Genomic DNA, 26,441 nt, shown 5'->3' with positions numbered 1-26,441 from the left:
AAGGAACAAAGATAAAATCTGCAAAGTTTTTGATATCTATTCTGGGACAACCTTCTATGAACATGGTACCTCCCCAGATTAATTGGGCTATAACCCATGAATTTCAAAGTCATAATTGAAAATCTGGGGAAGGTTGGCCCATCTGAACAGCACTAAACTAGGAAAGACTGGCTTCTTTAAGGAAGATCTCTTACCAGGTCCGATTACCTGATCCAACTATCTCGTTTCTGTCTATTCTATCAGGTTTTTGCCTATGATTTGCTCATTTTTAAGTAGAGAAATAAATCTCTACTTAATATCTGCATTCTGCAATATCTGCAAACTCTATATCTGCATTCAAAGTAGCTCCCATTACAGTTCAACCAACTACAAAGTGTTTGTGAAGTTGAACTGTTTACTACAAAACAATAGCTTACATCAAGCATTTGCTATAATAACCAAGCACTCTTTAATATGGCTTTAGAAGTATCATAAAATATAAAGGCAACTTAAGAATAAATAGCGTATCTAAAGCAGGCTGATGTCTAATTTGATGTTCCCTTGAATGCTGGGAAATAATTTACTCATACTAAGTAAATTATTTTTGAAAAAAGGTTCAATTCCAAAGTCTTTCAAAGTTTAATTCTGCCTACTGAGAATAATGGCATGAAGCATATTCCCAATTATGTTCCATGCCATATTTGTGTATTATATTCAATAATTTATTAATATACAGCATTTAATAACATGAGTAGCATTTTTCTAAAGTAATCAATTTTTTGGAGATATGTATTGGCGAAGAACCTGATTGCTAGTTTAAAAAGAGTCATAGCGTTTTTGTGATAAAGCCAGTTTGACTGTTGAGATGGCAGAGAAAGAAAATAATGCTACAAATGAAATTAACAATTTGATTTTATATGTAAAGAGAAATATGAAAAAATACTGGTTTTTTTTACTCAATATCAGTAGTATCAGTTTTTATAAAATCAGATGTTTTTGCATCTCCAGCTTTGCCTCTAATTAGCTTTCAAAATTTCACACTGGACCTGATAAACATATTTTTGCTTTGACCTCATTTCTGGTAACTAGATTTAAAAAAAAAATCAAAATGTGGCATAACATTGTCAAGGCTGCCTTCTGGCAATGATTCTAACACAATAATTATGTTATTTTATTGATATTCATTGTAACTCCTACAATTTACCAGTTCCAATAAGACACTAATTTGTTGTCTGTTTCCTTTACACTTTTCCAAATAAATTAAAGAAATAAACTGATAAAAACAAAGCAAAATAAATGGGTGGCTCCAAAATTATGCAAACTGAACTCTACTAATGGAAGGAAAAAAATAGCAGTAGGTGTTACATACCTGACGGTCAAGATCAACATAACCATCATTTCCAGCAGTGACTGGAGACTCTTTACTCATCAACTGCAATAAGATCACACTGGATTAGAAAAAGCAAAAAACTCATTTGTATCTATGTAAGAATTAAGGGCATTTAAAATACAAGGTACTGTATTATGGGTGTTGGGAATGTCCTACCCTAATCAAGAAAGCAATTTATATTTTACTATTTGGTTCAACGTAGCAAATTTTAGGGAGAGAGATAAGAATTAGAAACATTATTTTATGTAACTTATTGCTACTAACACTTATATTGTTCATAAACTAAAGTTGCCACACGGTATTATCAAACATACTGGTAATTCAGTAAGATACGGGGTACATCAGAGACTAATAAAAATAATTCCCCAGTTTTCAAAAAAAAATAATAGCAATAAATGAAACTTGATTTGCAAATAGAAGAATGTCAAATGGTGGTATTACTGAATGGCAATTGTGAACAGACATTCTAAAACGATGGAAAAACGATGTTTTTCTACTTTCATTAATTGCAGAGAAACAAGTGCCTCAACTGCACCAGCATCTATTGAATCCTTGGTATTGATTCTGTTATCACATTAGTGCAGGTTGGTTCTTAGAGATCTATTTAGTATACTACCTCTTCATCCCCACTCCCAAAAAAGTCCTGTATAAAGCAGCCAAGAAACTTGTTTGCGGTGGGTACATGTGACAAGAAACATGGTCACTTTCTACATTTCTATTCCAACAAAATAATCAAACCAAAACACTATTAAGTAGTACTGCACACACCGTGGGATTCAAGAAACAAAAATAAGTTCAAAAGTATGAATATGTAGCTCAGGGTTGAACTGTTGGGCTATAGATGTTTTCTGAACTTGATTTCCTTCTTGCAGATATTTCATTACCAGTCTAGGTAACATCACCAGAGCTTTGAAGTGAGCATCTAATCACTCCAGCAAGCAGCAAGAATAGCATGGCATCAAGAAGAAGTAATGAATTCATCCTTCCAAACAGGATGATACAAGCCTGGTAGGGTAAGCTACAATATATAAACAGAAAACAAAGTTCATCTCCCAATGTCAATGTTACATAGTCTGGTAATGAAATTTATTCAAGAAAAAAACCAAGTTCAGAAAAGACCTAGAAAACATTTTTTTCTCTAGGCATGTGATTTTGGGGGGGAAATTCCAGAGCTGGTTGTCAGCACTCAGTATGTCCCAATCAATTCAGTGGTATTTACTTACAGGAAAGTTCACAAAGATTTTCCAAGTTACTGAGCCTTCCCTATTTCATTAATAATAATGAAATTCAGTTATTAAAATATCTACTGCTAAATATGCTCCTATTCAAAGGTTCGGTGGAAATTAATAGGAAAGGGAATGCAAGAAGGGGACCAAGCATTAACTTTCAAAAATGTAAATGTTCTACATGAAAGCAAAGTGGAAGATATGATTAATTTATGTTTTAAAAATATTTCATATATTTCTGAACTGTTAAAGATTCACACAGTATGAATTTGGCTATATAACTTTAAGATATGTATTTTTAAACTCCTTACCTCCTGAATGGCTGTCATGACCACATGTTGAACAGATTCCTCCATCATCATGATGGTCTGAATATATTCTGTAAGATAACAATTGTGATCATGTTTAGAATGTAATTATTCATGCTTAGAAAATTCAGAAAGATATATAGACCAGTATGTCTATGTCATGCTGAAAAATGTTCATTTTTTTCATTTAGTATAGGTGAATTTTCTCTTTTAATGTATGCATGACAAAATAAACATTCTTCAAAGCGATTAATTTTAGGCAATAATAGGGAGAATACTTCTCTACTGCAACTATGTTACTAGCCTTGATACAATACTAATATAAATACATGTGTGAGAATTGAAGGATGCAAACTTCAAGTGATGAATGCCTGAGTAAATTCGAGTTCATTTTGGCTCAAGATGAATTCTTTTAATAGACTTTTAGCATTACATTTAAATTATATTCTTTCATATTTGTATTCTGTATTTTAATTATTGTTAGCCATTTTAAGTTTACAAACAAGTAGAAAGGTGAGATATAAAGTAAATAGACAAATTAAATAATAAAAAAAATTGCATTTCTCTATATAAGGGGATAGAGCTAGGACTGAAGAACTGAAAGTGATTGTTAAGAAAACTCACATAATCAAGTCTAATAAATTTCATTCCTAACAGATAATTGCAGGTATGTTCTTTAATGAAAGACCACACAAAATGGCATAGCAGAAACAGCAAAGAAAATTAAAAAACTTTGCAGACATATATTTTCATCCTTTACAAACACAGATGTATGCAACCAATCCACCCCCTTTCCCTTTGAATATTTCATAAAATAGTGCCTAAACTTATCAAACCTTGATTGTAGCTGGGCATGCAATTATCAGTTGTGACAGTCTGGTCATGACCTTGTGGACAAGTTCCAGTTAGTCTTGAGCACAGGCTGTATCATGTTGCAAAATCAGTTTTATGGGAACAACTAAGGGAAGCAAAATATAAATGTCTATATTGTCAGAATGAATTATTCTACAGTACAGTTGCAAGAAAAAGTATGTGAACCCTTTGGGATTATGTGGTTTTTTGCATGAATTGGCCATAAAATGCACTCTAAACGTTATGTAAGTCACAACAATAGAAAAACACAGTCTGCTTAAAATAATACTACACAAACATTAGCTGTTGTCATGTTTTAATTGAAGATAAAATGGAAACATTCACAGTGCAGGATGGAAAAAGTATGTGAACCTTTGGACTTAATAACTGGTTGACCCTCCTTTGGCAGCAATAACCTCAACCAAACGTTTCCTGTAGTTGCAGATCAGACCTGCACAACGATCTGGAGTAATTTTGGACCACTCCTCTGCACAAAAATGTTTCAGTGTAGCAATATTCTTGGGATGTCTGGTGTGAATCGCTCTCTTAAGGTCATGCCACAGCATTTCAATCGGGTTGAGGTCAGGACTCTGACTGGGCCACTCCAGAACGTGTATTCTGTTCTGTTGAAGCCATTGTTTTGTTGAATTACTTGTATGCTTTGGGTCATTGTCCTGTTGCATCACCCATCCTCTGTGGAGCTCCAGTGGCGGACAGATGGTCATACGTTTTCTTGCAAAATGTCCTGATAAACTCTGGAATTCATTTTCCCATCAATGACAACAATCCGCCCAGGCCCTGAGGCAGCAAAGCAGCCCCAAACCATGATGCTCCCTCCGCCATGTTTTACTTTGGGGATGAGGTTTTGATGTTGCTGTGCTGTGCCATTTTTTATCCACACATAGTGTTGTGTGTTTTTCCCAGACAACTCAATTTTGGTTTCATCTGTCCACAGTATATTTTGCCAGTAATGCTGTGGAACATCCAGGTGCTCTTTTGCAAACTTCAAACATGGACAGATGAAACCAAAATTGAGTTGTCTGGGAAAAACACACACCACTATGTGTGGAGAAAAAATGGCACAGCACAGCAACATCAAAACCTCATCCCCAAAGTAAAACATGGCAGAGGGAGCATCATGGTTTGGGGCTGCTTTGCTGCCTCAGGGCCTGGACGGATTGTTGTCACTGATGGGAAAATGTATTCCAGAGTTTATCAGGACATTTTGCAGGAAAACGTACGACCATCTGTCCGCCACTGGAGCTCCGCAGAGGATGGGTGATGCAACAGGACAATGACCCAAAGCATACAAGTAATTCAACAAAACAATGCCTTCAACAGAACAGAATACGCCTTCTGGAGTGGCCCAGTCAGAGTCCTGACCTCAACCCGATTGAAATGCTGTGGCATGACCTTAAGAGAGCGATTCACACCAGACATCCCAAGAATATTGCTACACTGAAACAGTTTTGTGCAGAGGAGTGGTCCAAAATTACTCCAGATCGTTGTGCAGGTCTGATCTGCAACTACAGGAAATGTTTGGTTGAGGTTATTGCTGCCAAAGGAGAGTCAACCAGTTATTAAGTCCAAAGGTTCACATACTTTTTCCATCCTGCACTGTGAATGTTTCCATCTTATCTTCAATTAAAACATGACAACAGCTAATGTTTGTGTAGTATTATTTTAAGCAGACTGTGTTTTTCTATTGTTGTGACTTACATGACGTTTAGAGCGCATTTTATGGCCAATTCATGCAAAAAACCACATAATCCCAAAGGGTTCACATACTTTTTCTTGCAACTGTATATTGTTCAGTTCACTAAAAGATTTAGCTGTAAGCAGTTAAGTGACAATTTTACCTTTCTGACACTCATTCTGGTGATCCTAATAGAAAACAGTACTCAACAAAACACAAAAAACTTTCTAGTTTCATGTGAAAATATATATAAACATCTAACAAATTTTATCCTACCTAAATACTGTCTTCCAGCTACATCGAGAGTGCAATTCCAAAAATTTCCGATCAGCATACTTTTTGGAGGCTAATTCTAAGAGATACCATCTAAATATAAGGCAGGTACCATATTGTAGCAGGCAGTACTGTTTATTAATGCACATATTTTACTTATATCTCACCTTTTTGCTTTGGCAAACAGAGTTAATACAGAATACAATACAGCAATATTTTCTATGCCACAGACCAAATCAATATACTATGAGAGCCTTTCAATTCTTTAGTCATCATTATGTATCCCACACCACTACTGCATTTTACTTCCGCTTCATGACAATCAAAAGACCAGTAATTTGTGTGGAAATTAGCAAAAGGAATATGGAATATGGAATACAGTCAAACAATGAAGCAATGAAGCCTTTCTCTATAGCAGTAACGGTAATAGGGAACTTGGGGTCCTAGTGGATAATCACTTAAAAATGAGCCAGGTGTGTGCAGCAGCAGCAGCCAGAAAAAACAATACAATCTTAGGTTGCTTTAACAGAGGTATAAAATCAAGATTACATGAAGTATTAATACTGCTTTATAAAGCCTTAGTAGGATCACACTTAGAATATTGCATCCAGTTTTGGTCACCATATTATAAAAAAGATGTTGAGATTCTGGGAAAGAATGCAGACAAGACAACAAAGATGTTTTAGCTTGAGACTAAAACACATGAAAAACGGTTGCAGAAGACACTGAGCTTGTTGATCGGAAGGTCGGCGGTTTGGTGGGTCGAATCCCGAGTGCCGTGTAGCAGAGTGAGCACCTGTTACTCGTCCCAGCTTCTGCCAACCTAGCAGTTCGAAAGCACATAAAAATGCAAGTAGAAAAATAGGGACCACTGCGGTGGGAAGGTAACAGCGTTCCGTGCGCCTTTGGCGTCTAGTCATGCCGGCCACATGACCACGGAGATGTTCTCGGACAAGCGCTGGCTCTTCGGCTTTGAAACGGAGATGAGCACCGGCCCCTAGAGTCGGAAACGACTAGCATGCATGTGCGGGGGAACCTTTAGTCTAGTGAAAAGAAGGACCAGGAGTGACATGATAGCATTGTTCCTATATTTGAGGGGCTGCCACAAAGAAGATGGGGTCAGCCCATTTTCTAAAGCACCAGAAGGCAAGATAAGACACAATGGATGGAAACTAATTAAGGAGAGAAGCAACCTACAACTAAGGAGAAATTTCCTGAGAACAATCAACCAGCAGAACGGCTGGCCTTCAGACGTTGTGGGTGTCCCAACAACTGGAGATTTTTAAGAAGAGACTGGACAGCCACTTGTCTGGAATGGTATAGGATCTCCTGCTTGAGCAGAGGGTTGGACTAGAAGACCTCCAAGGTCTCTTCCAACTCTGTTATTCTTTTGTTCACATTATTTAGAGAAATGAAATGTAATTACAAATAGCGATATCAAGCAGAATAAACCAGTAGGGCCTGGCCATCTAGAAGCAGGAGAAAGATGTGCTCTCTTAAACCAATGCTATGAATCACTGAAAGATCAATTTGAAATGATTCAGAAATACTTTGAATGTAGGCAAGCACTGCACTTCTCAAGTCCTCATTACAGCAATCTGATCAAAAAGATGCTGCTGCTTTAAGGATTCCCATGCAAATCATAAAGCACCAATGCCCTTTTTTCATGTTGGCTCACTACTGACTCATTCTGGGTCAATAGAAGACATTAAACTAATTGTCATTTTTTTTTAACACTCACCAAAGAAACTGAAAAACAATGCCAATGGTGTCTGTGTTAATGAAACAAAGGCTATGTATCTAGTTTGAACAATGTACCACTTTAATAAAATGCCAACTAACCTTGTTTTTGTTCACAATTTACAGCGCAGCCTAAAATAAGCTGAAGCATTCTTCCAAGCTCTGATGCATCAGAGTGCTCCCCAATCAAGTTAACATCAGGAAGGATAAAATCATTAATCTGTTGCCCCAAAATCTGTGCAAGGATAAAAATATATTAACATATTTCCAGGTTTCAGGGCCAAAGTAAACAGAATTGCAGGATTAGGAACCTAATGAGAGGAAATGGTATTATTCATTCTGCAGAGTAACTACCAGCCAGATGCATAAATCATTCCTTCCTGAATTCTGCAAATCCATTTTGCTAAGCAACTAACAGAGAGCTCTTGTTTCTGTGTCTCTGACATATCCATCTCCTATTAATAAAATCTTCATCCCCACAGCAGACATCTAACTAAGCTCTCCAGCTGAGGAATTGAGTCAAAATATTTGGTTGTTCTTAAGCGGCTCAAATCTAGAAGTTGGCTTACCTTTACAGTAGCATATCTGCTGCTTCAAGCTGTTGACTATTCATTGCATACAGTGCTTATTCACACGCACTAATGAATAGAGGTTTGGCTGAGACACATTTCCACAATGAGACTAAGCGCTATTGCACAAGAGTTGGCATTAACACCAAATCCTTTTACTTGTAATTTAAACAAGCAACATTCTTTAGATGTAAATCTGACTCAAATATCTCTCAACACAAATACTAAAGTATTTTTCAAATATATACTATTAAGATAAAAAAAAAGATCTTCTAGAACAGGGGTGTCAAACTGCCGGCCTGCAGGCCGGACGCATCATCAGGAAACCGCGCCCACCCCACTGCCGGCAATGGAGAAAAAGCTCCGATAAGTCACGCGATGTCATGTGACATCGCGAGTTTGACATGTCTGTTCTAGAACCACCTCTCCAAGAACTGTTAGTAGTTCCAACACCCAGGAAAAGTAGTAAAGATGGGACATTTTGATTTAGAACAATTCATAGGGTTTTTCCTCTAAAATATACGCCAGAGTAATGAAACATGATTCACTAAAAACACTTTACCAGAGAGTGCAAGGGTACATTTATTCTCTCATTCTTTTTATGACATCAGAATAGAGTACATAAATATTTAAAGTGAAAAGCTTCCCAATGGAAAGATTCAGAATTTCATTGTTTTTTTCCCCATGACATAATATGGTCAACCAAAGCAATTTCTGTTGCATCCAACTTATCTCACATTTCTTTTAGGAGACAGGGAATTTTATTTCACCAACAAAACTATGTAGCCATTCTAGCCAATTAAAATTAAGGAGAGATCACTGAACAGAATAAAAACTATTGTATATTTACCATATTTGTCAAGTCAACTACTTTATATGAAGAGTTCTATTAAACAGTTTCAAGACTATCTTCATTACACTGATAAAGTATATATCAAAGAATTCATCACCTTTCAAAACACGTTATAAACCATGTTACACATTTATAAAATATGGCAAATGCCCACAGAGGAGGAGAAATTACTCTTTTAACTATATTTTAAATGTAAGATATTTAAGCAAGATACCGTATTTTTTAAAAAAAGATCAAACATCTTTGAAACAATTATAGTAAACTAATCTACATATTATACTCAAAGAACAGAATATATTACACATAAGGGTTCTTACTTCATGGTTGTAATCCAAAATTCCTTTTAAAATTTTCTTCAGATTGCTCACCTTAGAGTAAAATAAAAACAATTATTTTTTTAAAAAAAGAATTGTCCTAAATTACAATTAAAACTGAGGCTTATAAGAATTCATTATAACTTAAAGCAGAAGACGGGGTTTTTTTGTGGGGGTTTTTTTGGGGGGGGGAGAGGGGGGTTTGCCAAAAAAGCCAATAACAAAAATCACAAAATTATTATTCCATACTTTTCTGATTTCTAGATTCTGTTTGGTCACAGGAACAGAAAATTTTTTATCACACGTAATAGTGATTTTTTTTTATATCTCTGAATTTGGATTAATATTCCCAAACAATTGTTTTATAAAATAATTATTCAAATCAAAACATTTTATTTTGAATATCCCTACGAATACAAAATATATAAAGGCAAAAATTAAAACCATGTATTTATTCAGATCAGCATAACTTCCCAAATAGCCTCAGCTACAGAACTAGTAGCTGTTTCTGATGGTGGGAGAGAGTCGTATTTTTAGGCACACGAAAGCTTTTAGATGTGCCTGAAAAGGTTACTTCATTTAGGGTTTCTTTTTTGAGTGCTTCTGACCATCCTGAACAAATCCATGAAATTTTATGACTTTTTTAATAACTTGAAAACAAGAAGAGAAGGTATTAGTACCCTTTGCTTCCGATTTTTAAAACGTTTCTCATTATAGATTTGAACCTACATATGAATTCCTCAGTTTTTTATAAAAAAAGTAATTACAAGTAGGACATTTTGGCAAAGTGTCAAGACCAATGAAAGGGAATTCCGTATTGTTACAGCAATTGAGCAACTGAAGGAAGCAAACTTTCTGCATAAATACGAGAGAGTTCAAGCAAGTTCTTTTCAACCTAAACAAAAGAAAAATATGGTGCCAACTTAGGATGTGGTCTTGAGTCCCAAATAATAATAAAAAGTCCAATTCCACCCTGATGTTGGATTGAAAAAGAATAAAATGAAGAATTCAAATTAAACACTTTTGTTGCTCCCTGGAGTTTCACTACAATACACATATCTTAGGTCTGTAATGTTAATTATTCTTGCAAATATTGACCCCTTCAAAATCCTTTAAATCAAAACTTAATATTCAGATAACTTTTAGACTGACAATTTTGTGGTTTGCATGGAAGTTCTACAAGCCACCTTGAATCCTGGTTTCAAGTGATAGGCAAATCCCATAAATAAGTAAGCAAACAAGCAAACTTTTTTCTCCGCCCCGGGGAGAAAAAAAAATCAGCAAATTCTTCATTGTAGAAAACAAACAGACAAATGCATAAATAAGAAGTAAAACAACACAGTCTAAGAATAATCACTTCTCAGGTAGCCTTCAATTAAATTCAGATGTCTTTGGGTCACCCAACAGCAATATTGGTTGTATAATTCTATGCCTATCTAATAAGAAAATGCCCCATGAAGATCACTATTTGGTTTCATAACACGCTGAAAGGTGTTAGCACAGCTGAAGAAGGAGGTGTCAGCTTGTCTCAACCATATAATTATTGTTGTTTGGGCCATGTTTCACAATGACTCTTAATTAAATATAGTTTCTAAAGACTTAAGTGCATTAGCAGTGCTAATAATTTTACGTGTCTTAATCTGATGGAAAGAGTGGGGGCTTTAATCTTTCTGTTAGTTTTCTCCATTTTTATTGTCAAATGTGGTATGAATATTTCATCGTTTCCTACCGATACAAAAGAACCTTAACTTTCCCCAGAATTTGATTTTGTGTCTCAGAAGGACTTAAATGTTATTACATGGAAACAAGAACCATCAAGAAATTTAAATCAATCATGAATCATCACAAAACCAGATTAAACAAAAAAAAGTAATTTATGTGTATGATGATCTGCTATGGCTAAAGATCTGCCAAGAAGCAATTAAGCAAAGATTCAGCAAAAGCTTTTCAGAATTTAAAATCAATAAAGACAGAGTACTGAATGCAAATGTGCAGCACTCCCTTCCCATTGCATGATTTTCACTAGTCAAGAGGAGTCTGGGACTTGAGAGAAGCTCCCATTTTACCTCCACATCTGCAGGTAAGACTGAAAAAGACTTCAGTGGAAAGCAATTTTTGGCTTTTGCCTTCTGCAAAACTGTACTGCAAACATAAAAAAGGAATAATTTAACATTTCAACCTATACTAGAGACCTTGGTCAACAACAAATATCCTGTCATGAATGCTTCTTCTATAGTTAGGCAATTTATTTCAAATTCAAATTGGGTCTTCTGACAGAATAAAACAAGCCCTTTTTGATAAGGCCTCCCTACCTGCCTTCTCATGGACAAATATGGTTGACCAACTATGTAAATATTTTATTTTTATCTTGGGACACCAGGCTTGAAAAACATAGTTGATGATAGAATTCATTTATTTCAGAAACAAAATGCCTCTGAAAATCAATTCTGTAAGTTTGTGGAATAGGGCAGGATATAAATTGTATAAAGAAATAAAATATATTAAAATATGCTCCATCTGGAATTTTCAAATAATGGTATTACATGGGGCAACTATGTTATCAGAAGCCTCCCTAAGTGCTATTGATTGGGGCAGGACGGGTTATATCGATTATCGCCCTTTCTTCTTTTATGCAGTTCCCTTCTTCATATAAAGGCCCCCAGAGGGATTAATAAATAAAACTACTAATACCTTATATTTACAAATGCAGATTTTGCATAATTAAATTAGAGTTTATCAAAGTTGTCAGGCGCAAACAACCATATCCATGTGTGCAGACTATAAACTGGTTATTTTATTGCTGAAGCCTATTTCACAGCAAATTTCTCAGACTGGCAGTTTGCCCCTGGGAAAGACTAGATAAGGTTCAACAGCAATCAAGGAGGGTTGGACTTTGCCCTCTTGTATCCACTTAACAATTCCAGACTGCTCCCCTGCTTGACCCAACTTCCTGACTAGACAGTCTCTCTCCGATGATGTGAAGTCATTTAGATCCTGCTTCAGCATAATTAATGTCTTATATCTCATTTTTTCCAATTCATTTTAATTGGGTACCAGTATTCCATAGTCCCACCCAGACTAGATAAAGCAGAATGAACTGGGTTAAAATCCAACAAGGAAAAATTATTTCTGTAAGAAAATGCCATACGCACGACATAAAGTAGCATGGGTTTAAACTAGAAGCCTCAAATAATTGACAATAAGTTATTAAATAATTAATAATTTTTAGAATTGAATAGACATGTTACTGTGTTTTAATAGAGGCCTAATTTGAATCTTGCAGAATTTTATCAAAACAAACAGTTGTAAGTTGACCAAAAAAACAATGTAATATTTAAACAATAAAAATACCTTCAATCTCCAATTGTCTCCTACTTCTCTTTTTATTCTATTTAGCCAATTTTCATCAAAATATGTTGGATCTCTGAAAAAATAAAAGCAGAATATTTTGTTAAAAGTATTTTCCTTCAATCTCAACTCTTTATACACAGACACATACAAGAGCTGCATAAAGCAGGAGAACCATTTGTCTTAAAAATAAACCTGAAAAAAAGCCAGGTTATGTTTAATAAATTCACCAAAGAAAGAAAAAAATATATATCTGAAGAACTACTAGACATAGTGGTCCACTACATATACCTTGGCCAACGGATCTCAATGGAAGATGATATAATAAAGGAAATTAAACAGTGTGTTAAATGTGGTTGGCAGGCATTCAGCAAGCTAAGCATAATTTTCAAGAACAACCTCCCCCTATGCCTGAAAAGTTTTTTATCCGTATGTGCTACCTACTCTAACATATGCCGGTGAAACATGGAAACTAACCTTACAATTGATGAAAAAGCTATGAGTGGCACAAAGAGCCAGTGAAAGATACATGCTCAGCATTACACGACAAGATAAAAAGACCTGCACATGGATTAGAGAAAAAACAAAAAAAATATTATGTCATCAAGAGAGTAAAAGAATTGAAATGGAAATGGACTGGTCACATAGGAAGAATTGATGGCAGGTAGACCAAGGCAGTTTTTGAATAAATCCCACTTGATAAAAAAGTGTCCACGAAAGAGACCTAAAACAAGATGGATCGATAACATCAGCAAGTATGGTGGGCCCAGTTGGCAAAAGAAAGCTCAGGACTGTATTAGTTGGAAATATGCAGAAGAGGCCTTTATCCTGTAGTGCGTAGACAATGGCTAAAATGATAATGATGATGTATGGATGTATGTATATATATTTATTTATTTATTTATTTGATTTATATACTGCCCTTCTCCTGAAGGACTCAGGGCGGTGTACAGGGCAATAAAAATAAAAATACAGGATACAAGATTTAAAGTTAAATGATTGTGCCCAATGTAGTAGGTTAGTTAAAATAATGTTAAAACCCAAACCCATCAGGCCAGGCCGGCTTGTTCGAATAGATAAGTTTTTAGATCACGCCGGAAGGAGTGAAGGTCGGGGGCCATCTGGAGTTCAGCCGGTAAGCGGTTCCAAAGGATTGGTGCACCCACCGAGAATGCTCTCCCCCTGGGGGTCACCAGCCGACATTCTCTGACCGGTGGTACCCTGAGGAGGCCCTCTCTGTCTGCTTACACAAAATTACAAGTTTGTCAACTAAAAATCCTATAGTGCTGATATTAAAAAAAAATGGCTTTTACACTATATTCCATGTCAATCAAGGTTATTAGGAAAAGGTTTCCAGAAATTTTAATAGCAATGACTTAAAACATATTTTCATACAACACGAAGCACAAAATAGTCACATTAAATATAACTATTTACATTTTATTATTATCCCATCTTTTTTACATTCCAAAATCTTGATACATTAAGATTATTTTTCTTCTCTATATTAAATTTTACTATATAAATCATTTACAGAGTTATAGTTATTTAAGTCCTACCTGTAATCTTATTCCTAGCCAGCTAGCTGTTCAATTTATACTCAACATTTAGTAGATAATATCAAAGTATAAACTTCTAATCAAAATCTATTTATTATGCCCTTGCAGAATGCATATAATAAATCACCAGAAGCACTGTCTGTAATTCTCTTTGAAAATTATTTATTTACAAAATTTTATATTTAACAAAAGCATAAATAAGATTTCACAATTTTCCATAAATCATGGTTCACCAAAACCAGAGCAATTACTTTTAATTGATGTTTTTATACACACACAAACATAAGATTTCCAGATGTGAGAAAATGTGATACATCACTCTGTAAATTTAATATCTGGATTTTTTCAGTGATTTATTCAAGAAGAGTAATTGACTATACTTTAGCAAATTATTTTTAAACTGTTATCAATAAACTCCACTGCTGAGTTATTATTAATTGGATGAAAGTGAAATATAACAAGTTCCTTATTATATAATTTAGAAGTATATTTCATTTTCTTATTATATAATCTATCCTAACATGACACACCTTTTTACAAAATAAGGAACATCCTTTACTCACATCTAAGATCTACTTTTAGTATATAAAAAGACTCATACACCCCACCTCAACAGCTTATTTTTGAACATGCCACTTCTCTGACTGAAAAGTGGGAAAACCAGTTTAGCTATTCATATAGAAGTGCCCCAAACTATCTTTTCTGAAAATAGGTTTTTATAGGTCAAAGGATCCTATTTATATCATTATGCCTTGGCACACAATTTAAGAATTGCTGATATAGCACATTTTTGGTATGCCTTTCTATCTGCAAAAGCTGTTTTATCCTACTATTTGATTTAACAAGTTGAAATGTTAGTTTTAGAAGTTTTTACAGTTTCCACGCAAACGCACATATTTAATTGCATATTTGGAAAAACACATTTCACTGCGCTCACATTTCACCAATGATAAAGATAGGAAGTGAAACTTCCCTTAATATGTGATCCTTATCAATATTACTAGCAGAGGTAGACCACGACTATATTGCACTAATGAATGTAATCCAGCCCTCATAGAATTTGATATAACAAAGATTATTAATGTTAGTCACCTTAAGATTGTGTCTATTGCAATGGCTGGGTTCACTTATGCTAAACCATGAGCTAACCTATTATGCTACATAATAAACAATGTATAACAAAATCTGCTCTGCCCGACTTGCCATATTTAAAATCTCTTGTGAATTGTTTAGAAAACTGATTATCTTACCTTCCTCAACTCAGGACCCTAGGAAACATTCCTTTTCAAATATATATTCTGCCAGTTCCTTGCTCATCTCATCTACTTAAGAGAACTCTGATAATGATTGCTAAATTAGTGGTTTTACCTCTACTTCCCAGTGTATTGCTGTTTGCTGGTCAGAAGAAAGATAACTGTCGGTCAAAATCATCCAATTTCAGGAACATAAAATCTAATAATATATCCTTTTTTTTTTACGCCTCACTGTTCCTGCAATTCCTAGCTATCTCTGGGTTCAGCTAATAGCAGGTGATGCTGTTACATAAGTCTAATGGATTAGTTTCTCTCAGTATGTAAGTTTACTTTCTTCAACTTTATGCTATACCTGTGCAGCCCATTATTTTCTTTGCTACTGTCTTTTTATCTTCTATTAAGTAAAATTTTAAGTTAAATAAAAGTTGCACATGTTAGGATTATCCAACACAGATTAGAGCTTTATATGAAAAGAAGCCAGATGTTCAAGCTGGCTTCAGAAAAGGCCAAGGAACATGAGACATTAGTACTGATGCATGCTGGGTAACTGAGAAAGCCAAATAATACCAACAAGATGTCAGTATGCATTCATTGTTTATTGAAAGCTTTCAATTGCATCACTTGTCAAGCTGTAGAATGTGCTTGGAAAAACAGAAATCTCAGAACATCTTGTCATTCCCACATGAAACCTAGAGACAGGCCAGAAAGCCAGTTAGGACAGAATATGGTGAAAACGACAAAGAGAAAAGGCTGTATACACTCCCCTTATTTATTCAATCTATATGTGGAATCTCTGTCTCTGAATATTTCAGCAACAGAGTCAAAAGCGCATTTTACAGTCTCCAACATACAAAATCAAAACCAATACTACTCTGAAAAATAGCAGTATATTTTATCAAACAAATATTCACTGGCAATGTTTTCCCATTTTTCAATTATAGCATAATCTAGTGAACATGCAGATCTATTTTTATTGTTTAATATGTATTTTTTTTCCATCTCTTGCATTTCCCATCTTAGAATATGGGTTTGGGGTTCCTCTTTTTTAATGTAAAGCTACTGTACAAGACATGCTTATTCCTTTGCATATCAATTTGTCACTATTTTAAATAATTCACTTAACATTGAATTAACTGAAAATGTTGTATTGGATAACCAAATATAAAAAAGTGCCCTCCCAGTAAAAGAAACTGATGAAACGAAGTTCAATATTATATTCTCAGGAGATCCAAAACAACTCTGTCATTTTGTGGAAATGACTAACCTTCTTTCACATCGATACAGTAATTCAGCAAATATAAATCTTTTTACAACTGTCTCATAGAAGTTTCATCTTAGTATACATTTATTCCTAAATTACATTTCTCTTATCTACATATTTGTATCTTCTATGCTTACAAAGGGACGTGGTGGCTCAGTGGGTTAGGACGCTGAGTTTGTCGATCAGAAGGCTGGCAGTTTGGCGGGTCGAATCCCGAGTGCCGCGTAACAGAGTGAGCGCCTGTTACTCGTCCCAGCTTCTGCCAACCTAGCAGTTCGAAAGCACGTAAAAATGCAAGTAGAAAAATAGGGACCCCTGCAGTGAGAAGGTAACAGTGTTCCGTGCGCCTTTGGCGTCTAGTCATGCTGGCCACATGACCACGGACACGTCCTCGGACAAGCGCTGGCTCTTCGGCTTTGAAACGGAGATGAGCACCGGCCCCTAGAGTTGGAAACGACTAGCACACATGTGCGGGGGAATCTTTACCTTTACCTATGCTTACAAAAAGTTTGAGATCTTACTTTAACTAGCTTGTTCATAAATTCAATGAATTCGATTCTTACTGTCTTAAAAACTCATTGCCCACTAGTAAGAAAACTAGAGGTAATAAAATGAAATAGAAATTTGACACTAGTTTTCTGATGCAGAAAACTGAATATGAATAAACCATTTATTTACCCAAAAAAATCATCTTACATCTTTTGAAGTACTTGAGCCATCACAACTCCATTTGTTAAATCTTCTACAGTCTGGCATGGTGCTTCAACATTAAATGTCTGGATCTGAAGAGAAAGAAAGTTATATTTAGTTAAACTATCTCAAATTTATTATACTAGCTCATCAAGTGATTTCAGAAGTTGTACAAAGCTACAAAGCTGTACAAAGAGCTGCTGATAGAAGTGACCAAAGTAAACAAGTTAAATCAAAGAAATAAAAACAAGATCTTGATTATTACTGACATTATAAATAATGAATGGGTGAATTTATTTCTGTAAACTTGAAAGACCCTATTTTAGCATCACATCTGTAATAAAGCCATTCTTTTTTTGCCCTTCCTTTAGCTTTAATGGATTAAATATAGTATAATAATATGTGTAAAAGCAACATGTGAACATATTTATTCATACACTGCTTCCAAAAATCACTAATACCTGAATAAGGTATACAAAAATCATGATGAATTATAAATCTTCCGTAAAAAAATAAAGCTCAAAAAGGTCTCAAAGGAGACCTTTTAAAATATATCCTTTGTCTATTTGAATCAAAGGTATCTTCATCTTTTTTGCCAAATCTTTTGCTATAAGGATTCCACCACAGTAGTATCTGCTCAGAAATTACTAAAGTGTTAATTGATTCTTCCCCAAAGAAAGAAAATCAAAAATATCTGCATAACAATAAAGCAGTAGTTGCCTATAGTAGTTTATTTTTTTCCCAAAAGTATCATGGAGTTTGACCTATCCTATCTAAAAAAAACAACAGGGGAGGGGGTCAAGGAGGAACAGACTGCTGACTCTCTTCTTCCCACATTCTATGCCAAAAACAGAAAAGACATTCTACAAAATGGCCTGGAAGAGAGTGAAAGAAGCTAAAAAATCAATGGCAGCATACTTAGCTTCCCCTCCAAAGATGAACATTTGTGAAAGCCCCATTCTCCAATTTACTAGATTTTACAGCAAGGAATATTTTTTGCCATTCAATTTGTTCCTAGTTCTATTCTTGATCCAAAAAATATTTAAAAGAGATTCTACTTCCTTTTACTAAGCAGAGGTTAAAGAATCTATCTAGTAACTCATAAAAATGGAGGCACTGCAACATCATTGATTTGTTCTTCATTAACTCCTGACTATTATAAAACTGAGTATAAAAAAGAAAGAAGTTAATAATAATTGACAAGATTATTAATGATTTTGAGCCAGTCACTTTCTCTTAGCCCAACCTATTTCACAGAGTTGTTATTATAGGAAAATAGGAGAAGCGAATATTACATATAGAGACTTGAGTTGTAAAAAATTAAGGTGGGATAAAGTTAATAAATAATCAAAAAAAATGGTCAGAGATTGCAGCTAGGCTTATCTTACAACTATCTATCCAGTTGACTAAAGTTCAAGAGACTAGAGAAATAATCAAGTTGAGAACAAGTCTGATGTAGAATTGCGAAAAATAGTGAACTCGTGTTATGATAAAATCAACATACTTCCACTAAATGAAATTCCAACACATAAGCTGTAAGGGGGTATAAGGTGTACAGTAGTGTTTAAAAGTTAACATTTTGAATGTTCAATATTTCTACATAAATATGACCTAAAACACTATCGGTTCTCCACACGTCCTAAAACTAGATAAAGAGAGCACACTAAAACAATCAAAAATATGATACTTGTTCATTTATTCATTGAGGAAAATTATGCAAAGCTACGTACTTATCTCTAGCAAATGTATATAAGCCTTTGCTTTCAAGTAACTGATGTGTATCCCCCTGGGACAGCAATAACTGCTATGTTTCTGATAACTGTTGATCAATCCTGCACATTACTTTTGAGGAATTTTAGCCCATTCCTCTTTAGAGAAAATTTCATCTCAGGGATGTTGACGGGCTTCCTTGTGTGGAAAACAGTTCACGTTAGATTACACTTATGCAGAAATACTGAAAATTCCAAAGAGCTCACAAACATTTAAGAACCTTAATATTGTGTGTGTGTAGCTGTGTTATAAACCCAACATAAGAACAAAGACTTGATTACAGCCCTCAGCCATAATTTCATTGACTTCCATATTTTTTTTAAAAAATATTCAAAGTATCTATATAGAGAATCTGTATGGGCCTAAAAAATAAATGGTTTAATTCCCAAAAGAATTAAATACCAATCTTAAGACATATCTTTCTAGATTACAAGTCCTCAACCTACAACAATTGGACTCAAAATTTATGCTGCTAAGTGAGACATTTGTTAAGTACGTTTTGACCCATTTTATGACTTTTCATGTCACAGTTGTTAAGTGAATCACTGCAGTTAAGTTAACCTGGCTTCCCCATTGACTTTGCTTGTCAGAAGATGGCATAAGGTGATCACATGAAACCAAGACACTGCAAGCATCCCAAATATAAACCATTTGTCAAGCATCCAAATTTGATCACTTGACCATGTGGATGATGCAACTGTTGTTAAGTGTGAAAAGTATGACATTTAAACATATATGGATCAAAATACAATAACCATATCTCTAACAATTCTGAATTGCTAATAGTATATACAATTACACAAAAATATTTAGACAGCCCTAGTCTAATTTTGTGTTTCAAGGAATTCTTAAGTGAAGAAAAGCTGACACAACCTATGTGTGGTATTAATCAAACAGGAGATCTTTCTGAAAATTTGAATATACTTCACATACACAATTGTTCTCACCCCATACCACTGGAAATAATTCTCTTTTAATAGAAAGAGAAATATCTTTATATAATGGCACATAAAAGTATGAACAGTGATATGTTTGTAAATTTACTTAAAAGGCAATGTTTCCATATCGAGATTCCCCACCCCTGGAGACCAAAAATATTCAATTAAAATTCTTAAAAAGAAAACAGGAAGTTAACACCCTGAAAAAAGGAGAAACATTTTTAGCCTGCTTATGTTCACTTAAATACTAAATGGTTTTATTTAAAAATGTTTTAACCGAACAAGCCTGTTGTCTTACTGGCCATTTAATCCACTCTAACCAGTTTTTGCAATGTTCACAAACAGGTTAGGACACTTGGGTGGACACGAGAAGTTTTCTGACATCTCAACTACAGATTTAATATACTTTGTAGCACCTAGCTAACCTTGATACATGTCAAATTCTAAATAAGACCAGCCCTGCTTATTAATGGATAACAGAATTACTTCTGAACCCCATGATTGTAAGTTAGACTGGTAAGTCAAACAAACAAAAATCTCCTAGAAGACAGTAAATGTCAAAGCACTTCTATAATACTGCCAAAAAATTGCATCATGAAATAAATGTACCATGAGTCAATCTTAGCTTAGGGGTCTCTTAATCAAAATAAGCTTTGGTTAACTTTGCAGACTAATCCTCCTGTAATTAATTATAATTACTTTTGAATAAAAATTCTGAAGTTATTTTTTTTATTGTAAATATCAAAATCAAGCAAAACTACTACAAAATATGATAGGTGTTCGTTGCTGCTGCATACTACTTGGACTTAGCAAAATTTTATTTATTAATTTTATTGCTGTTAGCTGCCTTAAAATCAAAGGGAGTAAAACTGTTCATTATTTATATACTAACATTTTCCACAACACCAATATTACCAACATGAACAGGCACAGCAAAGCCTTTCAGACATCATATTTGTAGTGCAATAGGACGTTTTATCTGATTGGAAATGAGTTGAATGGTTTATACCTCTTCAGTCCACCTCTTGTGTAGTCTCTTTTAATTCCTCAGCACAATAAATCCAAATTTCTTGTGGAATCTGAACTAAAAAACGCAAAGTTCAAAACTTATCCAGTACATTTCCTAGTTTGGTCAATGAAACATAGAATTCCCAAATTAAAACAGAAAAAAGAGAGTGTACAGGATCCATTCTTAATCCAATAAATCAGGAGTTTTCAAGCTTTTTCAGACTATGGGATTTGTTCCTTTAAAAAAATTCCCAGAAAAGGCAAACTGGATCCATTCCAGTATGCGGAGGATGGTTTCTTTACGTTTGGTCTTTCCCAGAAGCCTGGCATGTTCCCCAGGGTTCTAATCTACAGAATCCAAATTATTAGGGTTCCACAGGACTGTTAGAAAACCCTTGCAATAAACCATGATGTACTAGAGGTTTTTTTTTTTACATTTGAATTGGGCTTCTGTTTCTTGTTGCTGTGGTGTACAAATGGCTCTCTTAGGCTGTTACCATGCTAAAAGTCAACTTTCAAAAGTATACTGTTTCACTGCAAAAGTACTACTGTATGAAAAAGAATGCACAAAAGGTTGCAGATAATGTTAACTCTGTGTATCTGCTTCTTTGTATCCCCAGGCCATAATGCCAAACACAAGTACATCAGTAAAATAATAATAAATATTTTAAACCATTGAGTTCTGAACAGTATTTGAAGATTAAAGGATACGACAAAGATAAATAGTTCAAGTTTAGAAATATGTTCATCAGACCTTTTTTTGAATTTTAACTGCTACCAGCAAATTATTTCTGCATGGTGTTATTTTTTTATATTACATACTGTATGCTACTGTAAATTATTTTTTATATATTTTTTCTAAACCATTTAGAAATCAGCATGGATTTTCTTGATATTTTATTTTCTATCCTCCTCTATTGGATACCGTATGTTTTTAAACATAATACAATTTCTGCATTTAAAATTTATACACATAAGCACAAGAGAAATCTGAAAATATCTTCCAAACATTATGCTACAGTTAAATTTATTTCAGTGCCCAACTATGTAAGATTTCAATTCTGGGTCAAATAACGATACATTATAACAATATTGCCTGAGAATTTGTGATGATTACCTATTATACATTATTTCAATTAGCGATCCCTTTCATGAGCAATATCAAAACCAATTGAAATAATTGACTGATTTTACACGACAACTTTGCGAAATTTCTAGGCTGCCATAGGGAAGTACTTCAAAATCTGATTTATTTGAATGCTTGGCTTCACTGCAGAATTTACATTATATACCTTTTTCCAAACCTGGATAACCAGAGTCCATTCATAATAATGGTTAAAACTATAGTAGAACCGGAGGAATGTTTTGGTGTCTGAATTAAGCTCTTCAGAGGAACCATAAGAAAGTTGTCTCAAAGGTGCTTTTTCACGAGGCAACTGGACTTTCTTGTTTTTCTTTGAAGACATTCCGCTTCTCATCCAAGAAGCTTCTTCAGCTCTGACTGAATGGTGGGGAATGGAAGGATTTATACTCTTTGCGGACAGCTGGTCATAAATCCTTCCATTCCCCACCATCCAGTCAGAGCTGAAGAAGCTTCTCGGGTGAGAAGTGAAACGTCTTCAAACAAAAACAGGAAAATCCAGTTGCCTCATGAAAAAGCTCCTTTGGGATAACTATGACCTGGATGACTGAGAATCTCCACAGACATCAGAAATGTGATAACAGTTGGCTCTCACTATATAAAGTAGAATGAAAAAGTTTAATACTATTTTCACCACATCTGTTATGTAGTAACATTTTATTTTAATTAAATTATAAGCAGGTTTAATTAGTAATTACTAGCTTCGTGTTTTTTTTTCTTCTCCAAATTTTTGGAAAAAAAGCAGTGGCCCATAAGAGACAGGTGATATTTTATCTACAAAGGCTGACTTTCAGGGCAGATTTCAAAAAGCTGGATGGGCAGGGAGCTTCCATCTAGTGCTCCTTGATCTCCCAGCAGTTTTCCGTACTGAATATTGTTGACTCTTTTTAGTCCAGCTACAGGAGCTAGCAATGGGAGGCACAATGCTTCAGTGATTCACCTCCTTCCTTAGCAGTCATTTCCAGTTGGTATTTTCAGTGGGGGGAAGAGATCATGTGCATGGTGCCTCATGTGTGGGGTATGTCTACCCTCTACTCCTGCTCAACATCTACATGAAATCACTGGGTGGGTGACTTCATCTGCTAGTTCAAAGTGATTATTCCTATGCTGATGAAACCGAACATTACATCTTCATCCTGAGCAGCGCAGCTGAAGCTGTCAATATATTGACCAGAGCTTGGAAGCTGCTCAAGTCTAGACAGGACTGAACAGACTTTGGCAGAATCCTACAAAACTGATTGGCTGTGGCTGTTTGGATCCCCTGGGTTGTGGATATTAAGAATGGTGTGCAACTTGGGGGTCCTTCTGGCTTCGCAGCTATGGCTTAGAACTGCTGGCAGCAATGACCAGGAAGGCCTTTGCACAGGTTCATTTTGCGCCCTTGCCTCAATCAAGAGGCCTTTCAGACAATGACTCATGCCTTGATCATCTCTTAATTGGATTACTGCAATGCACTCTACATGAGGCTGCCCTTGAAGATTATTCCTGGTGACTACAATTGGCGGCAGCACAAGTAGTCGCATAAGTAAGCACACAAGAAAGCAGTTTTCAGTCTCCTTTATTTACCAATAAAATTATTATTAATTTATTTTCCAATGAAAACTAACAAAAGTCATTGGAGAAATTCTAAAATAATTTAGTGAATTATATTCTAAACTATATACCCTAATCAATGTTTTATAAACTTTTTCTCTCTCGGGACCCCTCCCCACTTTTAAGAATTGTGGTGGATTCCAAAAATCCTTTGTTTGTTTAGGTTATATTTATCTATATTTACTGTATTATTTAGTGTGTGCTAAGCTGAAGTGATGGAATATTTTCTTTGTGAAAGAGCCCTAACGCAGGGGTCAGCAACCTGAAACAGTGAAAGAGCCACTCAGAACCGGTTCCCTCACAAAAGGAAAAACTGGGAGCCGCAAAAAATGTGTGCGCATGCACGTACATGCGCACATGCGCAGAACAGGGCTTGACTGAAGAGTGGAGCCAAGGCGAGATATGCACCTACCCTGCATATTTGAACTGATTGGTTGAACTTTTTTAGTCCCACTTTTTTTTTTTTGGACTGCACATGGCAGAAGACTGGGAGCCGCAGAAGACGGCTGAAAGAGCCGCATGCGGCTCCGGAGCCGCGGGTTGCAGGCCTGTGCCCTAACGCTTATTTTTGGGAGGATTAGGACAATCACAAATAACTGCATTTTTAATATGGATTCATGTGTGGCAAGAATGTAAACATTTTGAATGCCCACACACCTAGCTGAACGCGCACAGACTGGTTTGGATACAACACTGAAATATTATGCATGTTGGGACTCATCTTCTCTTTCCATGGTACCTTACAACATACAGAGAAACACCCAATACATCTTCGATATAAAGCTGCATCTTTGTACATCAACAAACAAGCAGTCCTGTAGAAATAGCTCCTCTTTCCCACTAGAAATACCTACGCAATACCTATACATGAAAGGAATGCAGGAGACCAATTCAGAATGCAATCACAACAGGATGTGGCAGCAGACCATTAGCTCCATTTTGAGGGAGACAGCAAATTAAGTATTTATTTATTTATTTTTTATTACATTTATATACCGCCCTTTCCCGAAGGACTCAGGGTGGTTTACAGGGTGATTAAAAAACAAAGATACAAAAGTTTAAAACAAATTTAAAAAATTACATTCGTCCCTGCATAAATGGATACACCAAACCAGATAACATTTTAATATTCTTGGCTGGACAGATTCTAAATAATATTCGAATACAGATATTCACCACTATTTCAACGATTCTACATAATCTCGGGAGGCATAAAAATATTGATCCCTTGTGCCCAAAGAGCAACAGTCTTAAATAACAAGCATCTCAGGGTTGACTCAGCCTGCCATCTTTCCGAGGTCAGTAAAACGAGGAGCCAGATTGTTCGGGGAGGGCAGGGGGGGTGGGTGGGCAATATGCGGACTCTGTAAACCGCTTAGAGAGGGCTGTAAAAAGTCCTGTGAAGCGGTTGTTGTTGTTAGTTGCGAAGTCGTGTCCCTATGGACACGACTTCGCGACCCTATGGACAATGTTCCTCCAGGCCTTCCTGTCCTCTACCATCTTCTGGAGTCCACCTAAGCTCACGCCTACTGCATCAGTGACTCCATCCAGCCACCTCATTCTCTGTCGTCCGTCCCCTTCTTCTATTGCCCTCAGTCTTTCCCAGCATTAGGCTCTTCTCCAGTGAGTCCTTCCTTCTCATTAGGTGGCCAAAGTATTTGAGTTTTAGCTTCAGGATCTGGCCTTCTAACGAGCAGTCAGGGTTGATCTCCTCTAGGACTGACCGGTTTGATCGCCTGTGAAACGGTATATAAGTGCTATTGCTATCTCTCCAGGACTGTCCAGCGATGAACTAAGCCCCCGCCCCCCCCAAAAGATCAACTTTTACAAACAACGGAGGAAGAAAGTCCCTGCAGCGTTTAAAGACACGAACTGCATTTCAAGGAAGGCAGAGGGGGTGGGGTGGGGAGGGAAACGAAGGGATGAAAGGACAGCTATTTTAGCTCAGAGCTCGGGAAAGCAGCCCTCCCGCCGCCTCCGCCGCCAAGAACAAAAAGAAAGCTACGTGGAGTCTCTCGCCTACAATGCAACAACACAACCGGTCCCTGGCAAGAGACCTTCAATGAGAACCCTCTGCAGCCCCAAACCCCCCCTCCCCCCAGGATTCTCGGGCCAACGTTAACATTCCGTTTCTGACGTTCACACGCAAACACGCAAACACGCAAACACACACACACACACATCTTCCTGCATTTCGGGCAAAAAAAAATTTAAAGCACAACTTCGGAAAGACAACACCTACGCCCGGCTACTTCGAAACCGGCTCGCGGCGGTGACAGGAAACGAAGCGGGGGAAAAAAAAGAAAAGAAAAGGCACGCAAGGCTGGGCCGGGCCGGTGGAGCTGCTGGCGACAACGGCGGCATTGCTCAGCCGGGGCCTTTCGTCACTCACCCAAGTGAGCAAGCTCTCCCCGAGCTCGGCCCGCTCCAGACTCTCGACGTTGAACATGGCTCCGGGCGGGCTTCCCCCTTCCAGCGGTGGGCAGCCGAGGTTTAACAAGCGCCTTCCGGTGACCCCTCCGCCTTCTCGCTTCTTTCTTCTCTCCCCAACCCAGACCGGCACACAGCCGCGCCGGGCCGGGCAGGGCAGCTGTAACGCAGACACGTCACCGAGCTCCCTTCGGGATCCGCCCGCTCCGTCGGCCCCGGCACGCACCGCGCATGCGCGCGTCGGGGAAGG

General features: G+C 36.3%; 1 protein-coding gene across 2 annotated transcripts in view; it reads right to left on the bottom strand.

Annotated features, from left to right (window-relative positions):
- The window catches only part of HOOK3 (hook microtubule tethering protein 3), a 58,114-nt gene extending 31,712 nt beyond the window's left edge, over positions 1-26,402 (bottom strand). For both annotated transcript variants that reach the window (XM_083353728.1, XM_083353729.1), the window contains exons 1-7: positions 26,154-26,402; positions 17,318-17,403; positions 12,552-12,624; positions 9,204-9,254; positions 7,567-7,699; positions 2,907-2,974; positions 1,349-1,411 (exon numbers count right to left, since the gene is read on the bottom strand). In XM_083353728.1, the coding sequence (XP_083209854.1) occupies positions 1,349-1,411; positions 2,907-2,974; positions 7,567-7,699; positions 9,204-9,254; positions 12,552-12,624; positions 17,318-17,403; positions 26,154-26,210 (531 nt within the window). In that variant the 5' untranslated portion in view covers positions 26,211-26,402. The remainder of the gene's footprint in view (positions 1-1,348; positions 1,412-2,906; positions 2,975-7,566; positions 7,700-9,203; positions 9,255-12,551; positions 12,625-17,317; positions 17,404-26,153) is intronic.
- Positions 26,403-26,441: the final 39 nt, after the last annotated feature.

This window comes from Vipera ursinii, assembly GCF_947247035.1.
Source record: "Vipera ursinii genome assembly, chromosome: 2".
NCBI lineage: Eukaryota > Metazoa > Chordata > Lepidosauria > Squamata > Viperidae > Vipera > Vipera ursinii.
This window is presented reverse-complemented; position numbering and strand designations above follow the sequence as displayed.